The sequence below is a fragment of the Puma concolor genome, chromosome A1, assembly GCF_028749965.1.
Source record: "Puma concolor isolate L17-30 chromosome A1, mPumCon1.1.hap2, whole genome shotgun sequence".
Lineage (NCBI taxonomy): Eukaryota > Metazoa > Chordata > Mammalia > Carnivora > Felidae > Puma > Puma concolor.
In genome coordinates, this window is record NC_141667.1 from 118,171,033 (window position 1) to 118,188,482 (window position 17,450).

A 17,450-nucleotide genomic window follows, 5' to 3' on the forward strand; every position below is an offset into this window, starting at 1 on the left:
GAGCTTTCAGTGCAAGCAATGCAGGGCAAAAGAAAATAATGTCTTAATTATATTGTGAAAATAGCTTTAAGTCCATTTACTCCAATTCATGTTGTTTTAGTCACTAAGTTTATGGTAATTTGCTCCAGCAGCATTAGGAACCTAATACAGCAGTTATTTCTGCATAATGAAATATGGGTATTTATTATTTTATTTAGAATGTCTGTGTTCCCATATTTTATATAAAATATGTATTATATATATTTTTTAATTAAAAAATTTTTAATGTTTATTTATTCTTTAAAAAAAAATTTTAACGTTTTTATTTATTTTTGAGACAGAGAGAGACACAGCATGAACGGGGGAGGGGCAGAGAGAGAGGGAAACACAGAATCGGAAGCTGGCTCCAGGCTCTGAGCCATCAGCCCAGAGCCCGACGCGGGGCTCGAACTCGCGGACCGTGAGATCGTGACCTGAGCTGAAGTCGGACGCTTAACGACTGAGCCACCCAGGCGCCCCTATGTTTATTTATTCTTGAGAGAGAAACCACGTGAGCAGGGGAGGGGGCAGAGAGGGAGGCAGAATCCAAAACAGGTTCCAGGTTGTGAGCTGTCAGTGCAGAGTCCAACATGGGGCTTGAATTCTCAAACCACAAGATAATGACCTGAGCCGAAGTCGACGCTCAAGTAACTGAGCCACCCAGGCACCCTGTATTTTATATTTTTTAAAATTACTTAAATTTTTAACGTTTATTTATTTTTGAGACAGAGAGACACAGAGCATGAACGGGGGAGTGGCAGAGAGAGAGGGAGACACAGAATCGGAAGCAGGCTCCAGGCTCTGAGCCATCAGCCCAGAGCCCGACGCGGGGCTCGAACCCACGGACCGCGAGATCGTGACCTGAGCCGAAGTCGGACGCCCAACCGACTGAGCCACCCAGGCGCCCCAAATTTTTAAAAGTTTAGAACAAATCCAAAGATTTTCTAATGCCCAGGCTAGCTCACACTCAGGTACACATGTCTACTTAAATATCTCCTCTGGGGCACCTGGGTGGCTCAGTCAGTTGAGCGTCTCTCTGATCTGACTGTTGATCTCAGTTCAGGTCATGACCTCACCGTTCGTGAGTTTGGGCCCCACATTGGGCCCCGTGCTGATAGTGTGGAGCCTGCTTGGGATTCTCTCTCCCTCTCTCTCTCTCTCTCTCTCTGCCCCTCCCAGCTTGCACTCTCTGTCAAAAACAAACAAACAAACAAACAGAATCTTCTCTGGCTATAGGGCTTGAGGGAACATTGCATTTGGGGTGGGACCTCACAGAGTTTTTGTTTGAAGTCCTCATTTTTTTTAAGTTTGTTTATTTATTTTTGAGAGAGAGCATGCACATCCAAGTATGAGCAGGGGAGGGGAAGAGAGAGGAAGAGAGGGAGAGAGAGAATCCCAAGCAGGCTCTGCCCTGTCAGTGTAGCTGGGGCTTAAAGTGTGAGATCATGTGAGTCCCTTAAAGTGGGGCTTAAACTGTGAGATCATGACCTGAGCCCAAATCAAGAGTAGGACACTTAACCAAATGAGCCACCCAGGAGCCCCTGAGTCCACATTTATGAAGCACCCATTATGTGTGAAGTGCTTTATAGACATCTTCATAGCAGTACCTTCTGCCATGGCAATTGCTGTTGTTCCCAATTATGAGTGAGGAACCGAGCAAAATACATACTCTAAATGGGTCAGTTCACAGAGTTACCAAATGGCAAAGTGAGGATTCAAACCCAAGTCTCTCTGACTTCAGGACCTGTGCAGAACCTGAGATGGCCCTGATTACATATTTGTAAGTGTGCAGGAACTGGCAGTGGCATCATGGGACAGGAGCAAGAATCAGAAGCCTGATTCCACCACTAAACTTCATTCATTCATTCATTCATTCATTCACTCACTCATTTATTCATTCCACAGATATTTGTGGAACACTTACTCTTTGTGAGGAATTATCATAGGGGATGGGGAATGAAGCAGTGAGCAAAATACACAAACCTACCTGCCTCATGGAGTTTGTATTCTTGTGGGATATGAAAGACACTGAACAAAATAAATTCCATTTCCTTCATATTTTGTAAGAGAGTCCTACAAGATGCCCACAGGGCATGGTATAGCGTAGCAGAAAGGGCTGGGTTTTCGAAGCCGAATTCCTGGGTTTGAGTCCTGGCTCTGCTAGTTTCTGGCTGTGTGACTCTGGGAAAATGACTCACCCTCTCTGAGCCTCAGTTTCTCTGGTGTAAGATGGGACTAATAATTGCTATGAGCCTAACCTGTTAGGATGAATAAATCAGACAATATAGGTAAAACTCTGAGTAGGAGAATGCCATTGACCTGGAAGCTCCTCTTGGTTCTGTGGCTCTGTAGGCTACCCTGAATTCTCCTAGTTTACGATTCTGTGAAGAAACACTGGTGCACAGTCATAAATAATGGAGGTTGGTTCCAGGGTGTCTGTTCATCTGGCTGTGTCCAGCTACTCACAGGACCCTTTTCACACTCCCGATACAGGTGGTCCTTTCTGCTCAAAACAGACTATCTTGTCTTCTAATTTCCTGAACCCACACGTGGGTCCCTTCTGTTCCCAAAGAACAAGAGACAAGGCTGAGGGGAGATCGGAGCCCTGAGGGACTGTGTGCAGCTGCAGGCTTAATCTCAATTAACAAAAGCCACCTGGGGGACAGGGCTCTGCCGGGCAGCACTGGGGCCCATTTGTTCGAAGGCTGTGGGTTGCCGGCGCTTTGTTAGCGGCCCTCAGGGAGGGACTCGCAGGAAGATTTTCTTTGCTTTTCCTGGATGCCAGCCCCTCCAGGCTGCCTTTTCCTTTATAACATGGCCTACATCTGACGATTGTGTTCCTGAGCGGGGTCAGGTCCGTGGGGCTGGGAAGGTTGAATTTTAGTTCAAAATGTATTTTCACCCTTAACTCTGCTGCCCCAGCCCAGGATACACACACACACACACACACACACACACACACACACACACACACACACACCCCTCTTCTACTTAGTCCTTCATGCACTTCTCACATTGACATATTTATGTGCCATGTGATTAATATCAGCCTTTCACAGTTACTGGGAATGTGGGGTCGATCAGGGGCTCTGTCCACGAGTACTCACCACTGCACCCTCACACTATGGGTCTGTGTTACCATTAGGGTTGCCGAATTTGGTGAATAAAAATTCAAGATGCCCATTTAAAGTAGAAATTCAGAACATGAGTAATTTTCAGATAAAACAGGCACCATGCAATATTTGGGACATAGACTAAAGATGACTGGTTATTTATCTGAACTTCAAATCTAAGTGTGCATCCTGTATTTCATCTGGCAAACTCTAATTATAACTTGTTTGTGCTGCTTGATAAATACACCCATGAATGAGGGAATGAACGGGGCTAATACAAGATCAAAAGCAAAAAAACAAATATAGACATTTTATTGGCAAGAACATGTTAGACGTGGTTGTTTCAAGGTGATAGCACTACTGGGGAATTTTCGTTTTTCTACGTGCTTTTGCTTTCTTCTAGTTGACTACAATGTGCAAAGTTTTCACCTATCACATATGTATGTATTTATACCTCTACATACACACACACACACACACACACACACACGCACGCATGAACACACACACATATAGCCAACTTCTTAACATTAATATAAAGCCTGCTTAAAAGAAACAGCTTGTATTTTTCCTCAGCCTGAAAACCAGAATTTTCTGAACACATCCCAGAGGTTACAGGTACTTTGAGTATCCACGAGCAGATTACTGAAAGCAATATTGAGAGGCCTACATAGCTTATCAGTAAGATCGAGTACACGAGGGGTACGTAGGAATGAAAAAGTATTGCTGTTACATTATTAATCACACTGTGCTTTAGCCAATTTGCTCCTGAAGCTTTGGGGATGTAAAGATAAGTCTAGTTAAACCTAGGACACAAACTCTTGATTAAATTGCACATAATGGGGAATCTTTGGATATTTTTTTCCCCTTTGATTTGCAGCAGAAAGGTGGAAAACGAAACAAACATAAGCTCTTACAGAGAATGAGACTTGTCCCTCCCTGACCACACACAGCTTCCTGTGATGTTTTGAGGCTGGGCACCTTTGAAATTTGCATGTTGGATGACCACAGTGGCCTGGTGGTGGCGGGCATGTCGCGAGTACTACACCTTAAGGGAGCAAGGATGGGGTGGGGGGACTCCCATTTGTGATAGGCCTACTCTGTGCTTGGAATAGCCCTTTGTCTCCTTTTGTCCATAAAAACAACCCTAGTTACACACATTAACCCTGTCTCATAATTGACTTAAAAATGATAAAGATTACTCTCAGGTCACACCTCCAGAAGCATTGCAAGGTGTTTAATAGTTGGAGAAAGAGTCACTTACATTGGCTATGCTGTACTTACCAAGGCAGAAAGCCTTTATTAGAAGAAATAAATATTCTTTCTGAATATTTTCATCTCAGGATTTGAAAGATTAAAACTTTTTCTTCCATATTTTAAGGAAGCCCCCTCTAGGTTTCCAGTTCTGAAAGTGGTGGAATTAAGGTGGGGAGGGATTTCTTCTCTCCCCATCGCTATTTTTTTAAGTTTATTTATTTATTTTGAGAGAGAGAGTACGCATGCGTGTGAGCTGGGGAGGAGGCAGAGAGAGAGAGAGAATGAGAGAGAATCCCCAGCAGGCTCTGTGTTGTGAGCCCAGAGACCAATGTGAGGCTTGATCCCACGAACCATGAAATCATGACCTGAGCTGAAATCAAGAGTTGAACATTCAACCGACTGAGCCACCCAGGCATCCCTCTCCTCTATCACTATTAATGGTACCTGATGTTCTGCAGAGATTCAGTGTGGGAAAAAGGGAAGACAAGGCTATACCCCATGTTATCCCCAAGCCAGCATGTGTGGAGATCAGAGTGTTTCCTGGAATGACACCATGTTAGTAAACAGCAAAATCTGTAAACTTTGCCCAGCTTCAAGTCTCCTAACACCCCTTATAAAAAAATTGGGAATAAACTGAAATCCATTTTGCCTACTCAGTGAGGAGAGACGGGCCTGAAAGGGAGAAATGCTAAGTATGTCCTTCTGAAGAGTTCCTGGTCTTAAAAGGAGAAAGTTAGTTGGCTGGACTTTGGAAGAAGGAAAATGTGACTTTGAACAAAGCAAGGATGTGAATTGAGAGCACCTCATCATTCTCAGGGAAGAGAGAGGGGGAGAAACAGGCAATCTGCTAATTGCTAAGGGTGGGGACGAAAGAGCTGTGTCCATGTGCCTCTGCGTGGCAGCATTGTGAATAGGCCACTCTAAGCTACTGATTAAATCCACTGAGCGTGGGTCAAAATTCGACTCCACCACATCGGAGTACTGCATGAACTCAAGGGACCCATTTCCAACTCACACAAAACCATCTTCTTTGCAACTATGGTGTAGAGTCTTTGAGCAAATTGTATATCAAGTGAACTGTATCAATTAAAGATGGAGGGAGACAGGTTTTATTCCTCCAGAGAAATGTCCTTAAACACACAGTGACATTTCAATTATTCTCCCATTAGTATTCTCTGAATAAAGACTTTTTTTTTGCCTTTGCTAGTAGAAACTGCTTGGTACGCATATTTAAATAACTGCCACACTGAATTAGCTTTAAGAACAGTTTCTTAACATAATGGATGCATTAAAATGTAGAGAAAAGTAAGAGAGCCACATACAGACCTCCACGCATAAGAAAAGAGCAGGGAGTAAGAGACACTGCCAGATTCTAGCCATTTTCTGAGCCCTGGATTATGATCCTGGCTTTAGGATCACAGTCTAGCCACTGATCTAAGTTAGCTCTACCTCTGTTAAAAGCTATTTGGCAAGAATGGTAGTAGTGCCTGTCCTGATTCTGCTCAGGAAGGATGCTCTAAGGAAACCATTTCTACTCCCAGTCATTGTAAAGAAAAAGTGGTTTTTGTCCAAGTTCTGAAGATCAACCTCACACCAGCCATTGATGACAGTTAGTAGCCACAGTCACTGCCCCACAATTAATGAGGGAAGAGTATCCACTGAATGACAAGACATTTGAACTCATTCTTTGTCTGCCTATTTAGCTACAGTGTTTTGAAAAGTGTGCTATCCTCCAGGCCAAGGGGAACTGTGACAAATAAACCAAGCAGTATTTATTGGTGACAGTAAAACAACAATTTGTTTCATTATAGTGTCACATAAGTCAAGGAGAACCAAAGCCCTCAAGGAAGAGCCTACCAAAGATTTTGCAAATGCACACCTAGAAATCAGGACGGGTTTCCAGAACAATGTTTGGGGTGAAGGTGGGAGTATCTCCATTGCAAGATCCCATACAAACACTTACCACAAATTAACCAGGAAAGGATGCTCCAGACCCTGCATGATCTGGAGCTCCTTGAAGACATTTCTCACTTCGTTGCGTTCCACACACTTTTGTTTGTTCATGTATTTCATTGCGTACATCTTCTTGGTATCATTCTTCTGCACAATGCAGACCTAATGGTGCAAACCAGAGTGAGAAGGTGGTCAGGGCGTTGACAGATCATGGCTGCAAGAGACAGAACAAGACCTGTTGGGTGGCATGGCCTGGAGGCCTTATCACTTGCAAATACTCTGATGCTCAAGTTGCCACTGAGCTCTGATTTCGGAGTAAAAAAATTCATTTTCTTCCCCTATGCCAGGTCAATTCTTGAATCTCTGTTTTCTCAAAGGAGTCTGCCTGTTTTTGGCTCTTGGGGTTTTGTTTAGACAGCATTTTGGAGAAAACGGCCGCTTCTTTGCCAGGAATCTGCCAACAGCAAATGACATCCGCACTCTGCTTTGAGTGACTTTAATGGGCATGGCTAAACTACCAAGCTGAACAATACTGTGTGAAGAATTTCTCTTTAACCATACTTGATATAACCTAAAAGGACTTAAAGCACTTGGAAAATAGGGAACATGATATCCGTATTTTCAAAATTCTTTTAGAGGTTCTGTATGTCTGGTAAAGTGGACAGCAGATGATTTTAAAATGCAAGCTCCATATTAATAAGAAATATTCTCGAAGTATGTCTCCACCAAGAAACTAATGATCAGGACTTGAATCTAGAACGTTCTTGCAAAAATAATTAGCTTGGTGGGGTGCCTGGGTGGGTCACTGAAGCATCTGACTTCAGCTCAGGTCATGATCTCATGGCGTGTGGGTTTGAGCCCCGTGTCGGGCTCTGTGCTGATGGACAGCTTAGAGCCTTGACCCTGCTTCAGATTTTGTGTCTCCCTCTCTCTGTCCCTCCCCTGCTCACACCCTGTGTCTCTCTCAAAAAAAAATTAAACATTAAAAAAAAATTTTTAATTAGACTAGATCTATCTTTCATGGTATATTTTTGAGAATAAAAACATTGGATACCTGAGGAAAAAACAGAAACGGGACAGCTTCTTTTCCACATAAGATTTAACTCTTACATTGAGAAGATAACTATTACTGAAGATACTGATACAGTTGGCCACTGAGTCCAAAAGTTTACTGTCCTCCTCATCGTGGAGAGAAAGTCTTAAAATCTAGTGAGAGTCAATGGGCATGACGATGAAATAATTCTAAGAACAACTGGTGTTCATTATATCACACACCTCAAACTGTAGTGACAATTTTATAACAACCTCTCTGAATTATCGTTTCTCAGGGTCCCTGTCACTGGATAATCTGAATATTCTCAGACTCTGTTCCCTGAGGCATGTAACCCTGCCAGTGGTTAATCATTATGGTTCTCACCTTTCCAAAACTGCCTTTCCCAATGGCTCGCAAAATTTCAAAGTGGTCAAAGTTGACTGTAAAACAAAAAGAAGAACAATGTGAGGGATTATTAGTTAGTTGCTTTTTGATCACTAATAAATAATAAAGATTTGGCGAAATTGAAGTATCTTGTTTCAACCAGCATTCCAGATGATCTTAAAATGCCCATTAATTCAATAAATATTTCTTAAACAAGTATTATTTATTAATCACAGTGCTTAGTACTGGGGGATATAGTAATGGCAAAGTAAAAATCGAATCTCTACCTTTATGGAGCCTGTAGTCTAGTAAGGACTCCATAGAGAGAGAGAGATGCTCGTGGCCTAAATAGTCATAAATTAATGGACAATTAAAACTCCCCCTGAACATTAAGGAGAGACGTGGTGGAGCTCTAAGAGCATGTAACAGTGGATTTCACATAGGGGGTAAGGTCAGGAGGAACACTGCTGAACACTGACAATTACGGAGAGATCTGGTCCTTTATGAAGGTGGCTCTCCTCAGCATCCACATTGTAAAAATCTCTTTGCCTATTTTCTCATAACAATCACTCTGTTGTACCTAAATGATTTCTTTTTTGCCAAGAAGGATACTATTATGAGTTTATAGAATGAGCCGATTCCCAAGGCACAAATATCTTAACAGATTCCCAAGAATATGTGTGCAGGGTTTCACTGAATGGTGCTTTGAAGTTGCCATTTGATCTTCTAGAAGTCAGAAGCAGATGTCTGTTTACATGTAGTGTGGTCTCTTGGTCAGTGCTCATGAAATTCTCAGTGATACGAACAGCAAAGTACAGGTTCTCTCAGAAAAGTGACAACCTTTGGTTCCCTGACCTGTCGATCTTCAGGAAATGTTCCACTATGTTTCACGGTTTTTGAAATAAGGATTTAGAGGAGTAAAATTCCAAATGATGGATTTTAAGAGTTTATTCAGAGAAGATTGCGAAACTCTAGAAGTTACCACTCTTCTCTTTAAAAAGACTATTTTGTCTGTTTTTCCAAGAATAATTACATTAGCTACTCCTGAAGGAAAAACATATGGGTAAGGGGAACTCTTAAGGTCTTACCAAGCTTTCTGAGGGTTGAAATGTTTGAATGTGACTTAATCATTTCTTCTCCTGAACTCCCAAATCACTTTATTTCTACTGTACAACCCATTCAATCATGTGAGGCAGCATGTAAATTACAAATAACCTTGAATTCAAACACAAAATAACAATGTCATTTGTAGGGAGGGACTGAATTCTATTTTCTCAGCTATTGAAATGAGACTGATCCTCTTAGACAAGAAAAACATACCTTCTACCCAGAAAGTGTTAATAAAGTTGTTTACTTAAAGCTAGTCAAGTGAATGGCTTAATTTTCAGAATTCCTGTAGTTTGAATTTCTTTCATCCACTAGATTATAAACTCTATGAGAGCAGAGATGGTAGGTCCTTTTGTCCATCCTGGTTTCCTAGCAACTCAGAAAATTCCTGGCTTGAGGTAGTTGGAAGCCAAACTCTTTGCACTTCCCACAAAGCCTCACAAGGTGATGTGCACACGGTTGGTTCTCAGCAAAAAAATCCAACGAAGTTGTAAAGGTACACAAGAACCTCAAAACAATTGCTTCCTGTAAACAGAAGCAGCATGAGCATGAGGGTCTTCAAAGGAAGTGGTTTTTAATGGGGTCAAGCCCCATTAATGAGTTATGAAATAAATTTAGTCGTAATGAGAAGCATCCAAAATATAAACGAAATAGAATAGGTTAGAAATGTCTCCAACGCAGCAAGAGTAGTGTTGCTTTAGGGGCACCTGGGTGGCTCAGCCGTTTAAGCATCCAGCTTTGGCTCAGGTCATGATCTCACAGTTCGTGAGTTCGAGCCCCACATCTTAATCCCCATCACCTACTTCACCCATTCACAACCTCCCCTCATAGTAACCATGAGTTTGTTCTCTATAGTTAAGAGTCTGTTTCTTGGTTTGTTTCTCTCTCTTTTTTTTTTCCCCCTCTGTTCATTTGTTTTGTTTCTTAAATTCCACATATGAGTGAAATCATATGGTATTTATCTTTTTCTGACTTATTTTACTTAGCATTATGCTCTCTAGCCCCATCCACATCGTTGCAAATGGCAAGATTTCAGTCCTTTTTATGTCTGAATAATATTCTAATACACACACACACACACACACATACACATACACACACCACATCTTCTTTATCCATTCATCTATCAATGGGCACTTGAGTTGCTTCCATAATTTGGGGATTGGAAATAATGCTGCAATAAACATAGGGGTGCATGTATCCCTTTGAATTAGTGTTTTCATATTCTTTCACCTCTTTGGTTAATTTTTTTTCTTAGTATTTTGTTATTTTTGTTACAATTGTAGTGGGATTGTTGTTTCTTTTTCATATCTCTTTCTGCTGCTTCATTATTAGTGTACAGAAATGCAATGGATTTCTGTACATTGATTTTTGCATCCTGCGATCTTACTGAAATCATTTATCATTTCCAGTAGATTTTTTGGTGGAACCTTTAGGGTTTTCTATATATAGATAACATCATGTCATCTGCAAATAGTCCAAGTTTTGCTTCCTTATTTTGGATGCCTTTTATTTCTCCTTCTTTTCTGATTGCTGTGGCTAGGACTTCCAGTACTACGTTGAATAAAAGTGGTGAGGGTGGACATCTGTGTTTTGTTCCTGACCTTCGAGGATAAGCTCTCGGTTTTTCCCCATTGAGGATGATATTTGCTGTGGGTTTCTCATAGAAAGCCTTGATTATGTTCAGGTATGTTCCCTGTAAACCTAATTTGTTGAGCGTGTTTTCATGAATGGATGTTGTGCTTGGTCAAATGCTTTTTTCTGCATCTGTTGAAATGACCATATGGATTTTATTCTTTCTCTTACGGATGTGATATATCGCATTGATTTGTGAATATTGAACCCCCTTCGTATCCAGGTACTAAATCCTACTTGATTGTGGTGAATGATTTTCTTAAAGACATTGTTGGATTTGGTTTGCTAATATTTTGTCGAACACACATTACATCGGTGTTCATCAGCGATACTGGCCTGTAGTTCTCTTTTTTTGTTGTGTTTTTATCTGGCTTTGGAATCAGGGTAATGCTCGAACTCACTTACTGCCCCTTCTTGAATGTCCAGCAATAGGAGGGAAGCTGATTGAAAAGGCAGTGAGACCTCATAAATTCAGGCAAAATGAGAAAGAGATGAAGTCAAAATTATGGATTATTTTGTCAACAGAAACCCATTTGTATTACAGGCATATAGGATGTGCCACAGGGACTGGGTATCAAGTACCACATCCACTGTATGCTTAAACCTTTGATCACCGTGTATAGTATCAACCAGCAGATTATTTATGACCACAGGACAAAATAGGCCTACAGCCTCTTTTTGTATTGCCTACGAGCTAAGATTGGTTTTATATTTTTAAAGGATGATAAAAAAAACAATAAAGAATATGCAACCACATAAAAATCTGTAACATTTACTAGATGGCCCTTTACAGAAAAGTGTGCCAGCCCCTGAGATGAAGAATATGGTCTCTGGAAACGGACTGCCTGCGTTCAAATCCTACCTCCTACGTTTCATAGTTGTATAATCTTGGCGGTTTACTTCTGTGTTCTGTTTCTTCATCTGTGAAATGGGTACGAAAATAATGTGCGTCTCATCGGGTTTAGAGGAAGATGAAATGAGTTCCCATACACAAAGTACTTAGACTATCAACTTGAATTAATCACTTTGACTACTATTTCTACGACTACTTCTTAGGGGCGAGCATAATTCAGACTCCCAACCAACGCTACCTTACATTGCTGTCACAGCACATGGATATTATGAGTCAGCATGAAAACACTGGCAATTGTCAGTGTCATTTCTACATATTTTGGGTTTTTGTAGTCAGTGGTGTGGTATTCCTGCAGTGTTTCCTCAGTTTCCACAGTTACCCTTCGCTGTCACGTTGTTGTGTGCTGTCCTGTGTGTTGTACAACTTTGTTCCTGATTCATGAAGGAGATCTCATGCCAAGAAGACAGAGAGGTGCTCTAGGGGTACCGTTAGACTCTGGGTCTCTGTGGGGCCTTGAAGGCAGCCGTTGGGTGTGGAGAGAGGCAGAGCCTGGTTCTCACTTCACTCACAGACCTGGCCTATGGGATGTGGCCTGTGGAAGAACAGACAGGCAGAAGAGCTGGAACCTTCAATACCTTTCTTATCTGCTTCCGAGTTGTGTGTTCACACATGAATGCTCACCCTGGTCTTAGCAAACATCATGCCAGTGCAGTGTCCTTGATGTTGTCTGGAGGGGTGTCACATTAACCGATGGAGTTGAATGGGCCCTCATGTTATGATATCACTTCAAATAGTTTTAAAAATACCAAGTATCGTAAAAAAGGCTCATTCTCGAGTTTTTCTCTGGGGTAGGTGCACGTACTCCACAAATCAACCAGACACAGAAATTCTCTAGGCATGAGGGATCTGTTTATGTATGGCTTGGTATGCATGCCATTTTTATGTCTCATTTTAGCCTCACAGTGACCTTTCAGCCTACAGAGCTAGAGATGCTTCGGCTCAGAGAGATTAAATACCTTGCAATTGTTGTAACTAGTGTAGTGACTAATGATCCTGGGATTAGATTCTCAAGACAGAAAGTAGGATGGAACCTTGTTTAGCCAAAACTACACACAGAGCACCTGTGTGGCTCAGTTGGTTAAGTGTCGGACACTTCATTTCAGCTTGGGTCGTGATCTCATGAGTTTGTGAGTTTGAGATCCACATTGGGCTCTGTGCTGACAGTGTGGAGCCTGCTTGGGATTCTCTCTCTCCCTCTTTCTCTGCCCCTCCCCTGCTCCCACTCTTTCTCTTTCTCAAAATATAAATAAACTTAAAAAAAAAACTACACATGAAAATCCTCTAGAAAGGTATCACTTTAAAAACCAAGGGAGTCTTTCAAAAAGTCCAACACAGTTTTGTTTCTCTTGTGTGAGCACTGAATGAAGTTGATGAATTGCCTTCAGGGGCTCTTGTATGGAAAACATTTAAACACTAAAATCACACTCCGTTCATTGGCAGACTCACACTTACTAAAGTCACGTAGAAAGTAGGACCAGTTGAGGGGACAGCTGGTTGACTGTTGTCACAAAGCCACACCCGATGGTTGAGTGCAGGAGTGGGCAGAATCGACCACCTGAGTCTGCCCAGTGGCTGTCACATACACTACGTAGATGCCTTTCTGATCCTGGACCTGGGCTCTCGGCCGCTATTTCTATAGTTATCTTGTGTTGTTGCTGTTACTGTGGCTCGACCCATCCAGAGGCAGAGTCGGGGGAGCAAGGTGAGATTTCTTTGTCTCTGCTTTTAGAATCACGTGGGTCAAGTCAGCTTGCCCCAAATCTTCCCCTAAACATAAGGGGAAACTCTGCTCACTGCAGAGTCCAGTGCCTGATGCTTTTCCTTTTCTTTGTTCTACTTCTCTTACCATTCCCCAGCCTCAACATTCTGTGCAGTAAACAGTGTTGAAGCAAAGCAAAGGGGAAGCTCTTTTTGGAGTTTGTTATACAGGCCTGACACTGGGAATTTGGGAGAATAGAAGGTAAAGCAGAAACCCCTCCTTTTTTTTTTTTAATTTAGGTAAAACTATTTGGAAACTTTTTTACTTTTGCCATTAAAAAAGTGTCTACAGCCTAAGTAAACACCAAATCATGAACATATGTGCAACTATTGAGAACTGCACTTGTTGGTGTTTATGTAGATCTTTCTATTGATGAGGGAACAAGGACACCAGCTATGGGTTCCCATCTGTAAAATGGTCCTAATTACACTTGACTCACAGGTGGTTTTGGAGATGAGCTGCTATAAACCAGAAATTTAATGTCCAGCTCCCTGAAAACTAAAAATTACAAATGATAAAGTACAATTTTTCAAAGAAAATTGAGACTTCTTCCTATTCTGAACTTTTAGTTGCATTCCCAGAAGGCAGCCTCTTTTAACGAATTCAGTGTATCCTTTAAGAGAGTTTTTCTTCATATATGTGTTCCCTTTTGACAGCTATAGCAACATACTATCATTCCTATAGGAGCATAGATTATAAGCTCTTTCTGTATAATTATATTCTTTCTGTTCATTCATCCATCACACAGAGATCTATATCTAATTATTTTAAACAGCTCTTTTGTATGACATTGTGTAGAATGTCCCATAAAATATTTAGCCTTTTGATGGCAATTCGAAGATGGTTTAATTCTCAGCTGTTACCTACAATACTACTGCAAACATCCTTGGTCAGCTTTTGAGCGAAGGCTTGTAAGCTTGCTTCATGAAAGCATAAATGGTGTAACAAAGAGTATGTGAATCTTCCAATTTAATAGACACTGTAAACTGGCCCTTCAAAGCTGTTGCACCATAATATGTAAGAATGCCATTCTGTCCACTGCCTCCCAGTGCTATCACACCCACAGTCTTTGACCTGATGAGTGAAAGGAAGCTGAATTATTGATCGACTTTATGTTTCTTTAATGATCAGGAAAGCCCTGTATCTTTGTATTTTTTCAGAGGACTGTCTATTCATAGATTTTTGCCAATTTTTAATAAGTCATTAGTCTTTTTGCTTTGCAAGTATGCTTAAAATGTTACATAAAGTATCTCATTACAAATGGAGGTAGTCAAAGGCTCATGTCTACCCTTTTAAGACAGTCCCAGCAAAGTGGGAAAGAAGTTAAAGTCTCTTCTCCAGAAGCTATAGTTTTGTTAGCAGGTCAAACTGACAAATCTCAATTGAGCATCTGGGTGCCCAGGGCTCCGCTAAGCCCTCAGAAAAACAAAAGGAGCTTGAGAGTAAGTCACAGTCTCAGGAAACAGAGTATGGCTCGCTCAGCAGCATTCATGAAAACACAAAACCTGTGTAATCAAACGCCCCTTGCCTCATTTGTAATTTATCTTACTATAGTATCTTTGAAAAAAAATTTTTAATGTTTATTTATTTATAAGAGACAGAAAGAGACAGAGCATGAGTGGGATAGAGGCAGAGAGAGAGGGAGACAGAATCAGAAGCAGGCTCCAGGCTTTGACCTGTCAGCACAGAGCCTGACGTGGGGCTTGATCCCACAAACTGCAGGATCATGACCTGAGCTGAAGTCAGATGCCCAAACGACTGAGCCACCCAGGCGCCCCCTTCTATGGTATCTTTGGAACTCAGTCTTTGATCTTCCTGGAATTAGATGGGTATAAATAAATAAATATATAGGCAAATAGGTAGACAAATGAAAGCAATCCAGTGTTGATGTTTGGTGTAGAAAGAGACTCCGTGGACCTTGAGAGAGGGAGAGAATATTGTGGCAGTTTTGCTGCTTGGTTCTTAATGGATACTTTAATCAAAGATTTTAAAAAAATGATGTGATGGGGCTCCTGGGTAGCTCAGTTGGTTAGGTGTCTGACTCTTGATTTCGGCTTAGGTCATGATCTCATGATTTGTGGGATCAAGCCCCTGCCTGGGATTCTCTCTCTGCCTCTCCCTCTACCCCTGCCCTTGCTCATGCTCTGTGTTTCTCAAAATAAAGAAGTAAACCGTTAAAAAAAATGATTGGAGTCAGAACTGCACTGGAATCTAGCTCTACCACTTACAGGATGAATGGAATTAGGACATTTACCTGACATTTCTGAACTTCAATTTTTTGTTCACAGATTATTTTGTATTTTTAAATTTTTTTTAAAGTTTATTTCTTTTGAGAGAGAGAGTGAGTGCAAGTGGGAAGGGGCAAAGAGAGAGAGGAAGAGAGAATCCCAAGCAGGACCTGCACCGCCAGCACAGAGCCCTCAAACTCATGATCCATGATGAGATCCTGACCTGAACCAAAGTTGGACGCTTAACCGACTGAGCCACCCAGGTGCTCCAAGAAGATTATTTAAAAACATTTTTTTTTTACATTTTTTAATTTTTGAGAGAGACAGAAAGAGAGTGTGAGCGGGGTAGGGGCAGAGAGAGAGAGGGAGACACAGAATCCAAACCAGGCTCTAGGCTCCGAGCTGTCAGCACAGGGCCCGATGCGGGGCTCAAACCCACGAACTGTGAGATCATGACCTGAGCCGAAGTTGGACCCTCAACCGACTAAGCCACCCAGGTACCCTGAAGAAGATTATGTTTTATAGAAAGTGAATATGCTTTTGGTATCAAAAAATAGAGGATTAAGTAGACAGAAGTGGAAAGAAGAAAAACAATTTAAAGATAACCTTGATTGATATTTTGATTCATTTTTCTATCTTTTGAGAACGTTTACTTTTATCAAAGTTAGGTATCTCTGTATTTTTTTTCTACACGGTTTGAACAGTCCCACAGTCTAAAGGTTTATTATAAAACATGGGTTATATTCTATTTTTTTAATGTTTATTTTTGAGAGAGAGAGAGAGAGAGAGAGAGAGAGAGAGAGAGAGAGAGAGAGACAGCATGAGCAGGGAAAGGGGCAGACAGAGAGGGAGAGAGAGAATCCCAAGCAGGGTTGTGCTCAGTGCAGAGCCCAGCACAGGGTTCCATCCCACCACCCTGCAATCATGACCTGGGCCAAAAATCAAGAGTCAGATGCCTGACTCGCTGAGCCACTCAGGTGACCCTAAAACACTGATTTTAGTCCTGTGACACCCTTGTCTCACTCTCTAATTTCTCCTGGCCAAGAAGCTAACACTCACACCTCTTGTAGCTAAGAAATTTGCTAGTTCCTACCATATATTCTAAATAGTATGATTTTTTGTCTTTTCAGTTTTAGCCATTACTTATTAAATCTCCAAGATTTAGCTCACTTTTCTACTCTTAGGGTCTCATCCCAACATGAGCCCATCTTTCCAATGTAGCTGTATTTGATACAATAATTTCAATTAAATCAGCATTCAGTATTCCATTATTATGAGTCTGGCAACGGTATAGGTCCTTGCATCATAGAGTAAACTATGATTAGTTTTCCTTTCTTGTACAATTTTTATGTTCGCTGCAGTTAATAACAGTCTTGTGTATACATGTGCTCAATTTCCTGTATCCTTTTTCCTAATTCAATTTCGAACTCTTCTCTAATTGTCTTAAATTTCCCTTCCTGAAAATGTCCCTCCCAGAGCCCTCTGGCCCAACTGCTTCTGGATCTTTTTTGCTTTACACCTTTCACCCTGGATTCCCCTTGACCATCACCCAGGGATGGATTTGATTCACTCCTTTTTAGTGATGGATTCCCTGCTTCTTTCCTGCACTGTCTTTCTTGTTTTACTTCTTTGTGTTTGTGGAATACATCCCCCAATAGCTTTGTAAGAAAGATTGCAGGGAGGTTAATTTTTGAAGACTAGAATACATGAAAACTATTTTTATTCTGCTTATACTCAATTGAGAGTTTGACTGAGCATTGAATTCTAGGTTAGAAATTATCCTCCTTTAGAATTTTGAAGGCATTGCTCTCCTTAATTCTAGCTTTATGTGTCACTGCTGAAAAGTCTAAAGTTATTTTGATGCCTGATCCTTTGATGCAACAGTTTTCTTTCTGGAAACTTACAGCATTGTATATTCGTGTTGAATGTTTTGAAAGTTCATGATGATACAGCTTTTTTTATTCATTGTGCTGGGTATTGAATTGGCTCATTCATTCTTTTTTTTTTTAATTTTTTTTTATTTATATATGAAATTTATTGTCAAATTGGT

General features: G+C 41.1%; 1 protein-coding gene across 3 annotated transcripts in view; it reads right to left on the reverse strand.

Moving 5' to 3' along the window:
* STK32A (serine/threonine kinase 32A) overlaps positions 1–17,450 on the reverse strand; it is a 147,047-nt gene that overhangs the window by 106,287 nt on the left and 23,310 nt on the right. For all 3 annotated transcript variants that reach the window (XM_086701092.1, XM_086701104.1, XM_025923642.2), the window contains exons 3-4: positions 7,759–7,814; positions 6,352–6,503 (exon numbers count right to left, since the gene is read on the reverse strand). In XM_086701092.1, the coding sequence (XP_086557218.1) occupies positions 6,352–6,503; positions 7,759–7,814 (208 nt within the window). The remainder of the gene's footprint in view (positions 1–6,351; positions 6,504–7,758; positions 7,815–17,450) is intronic.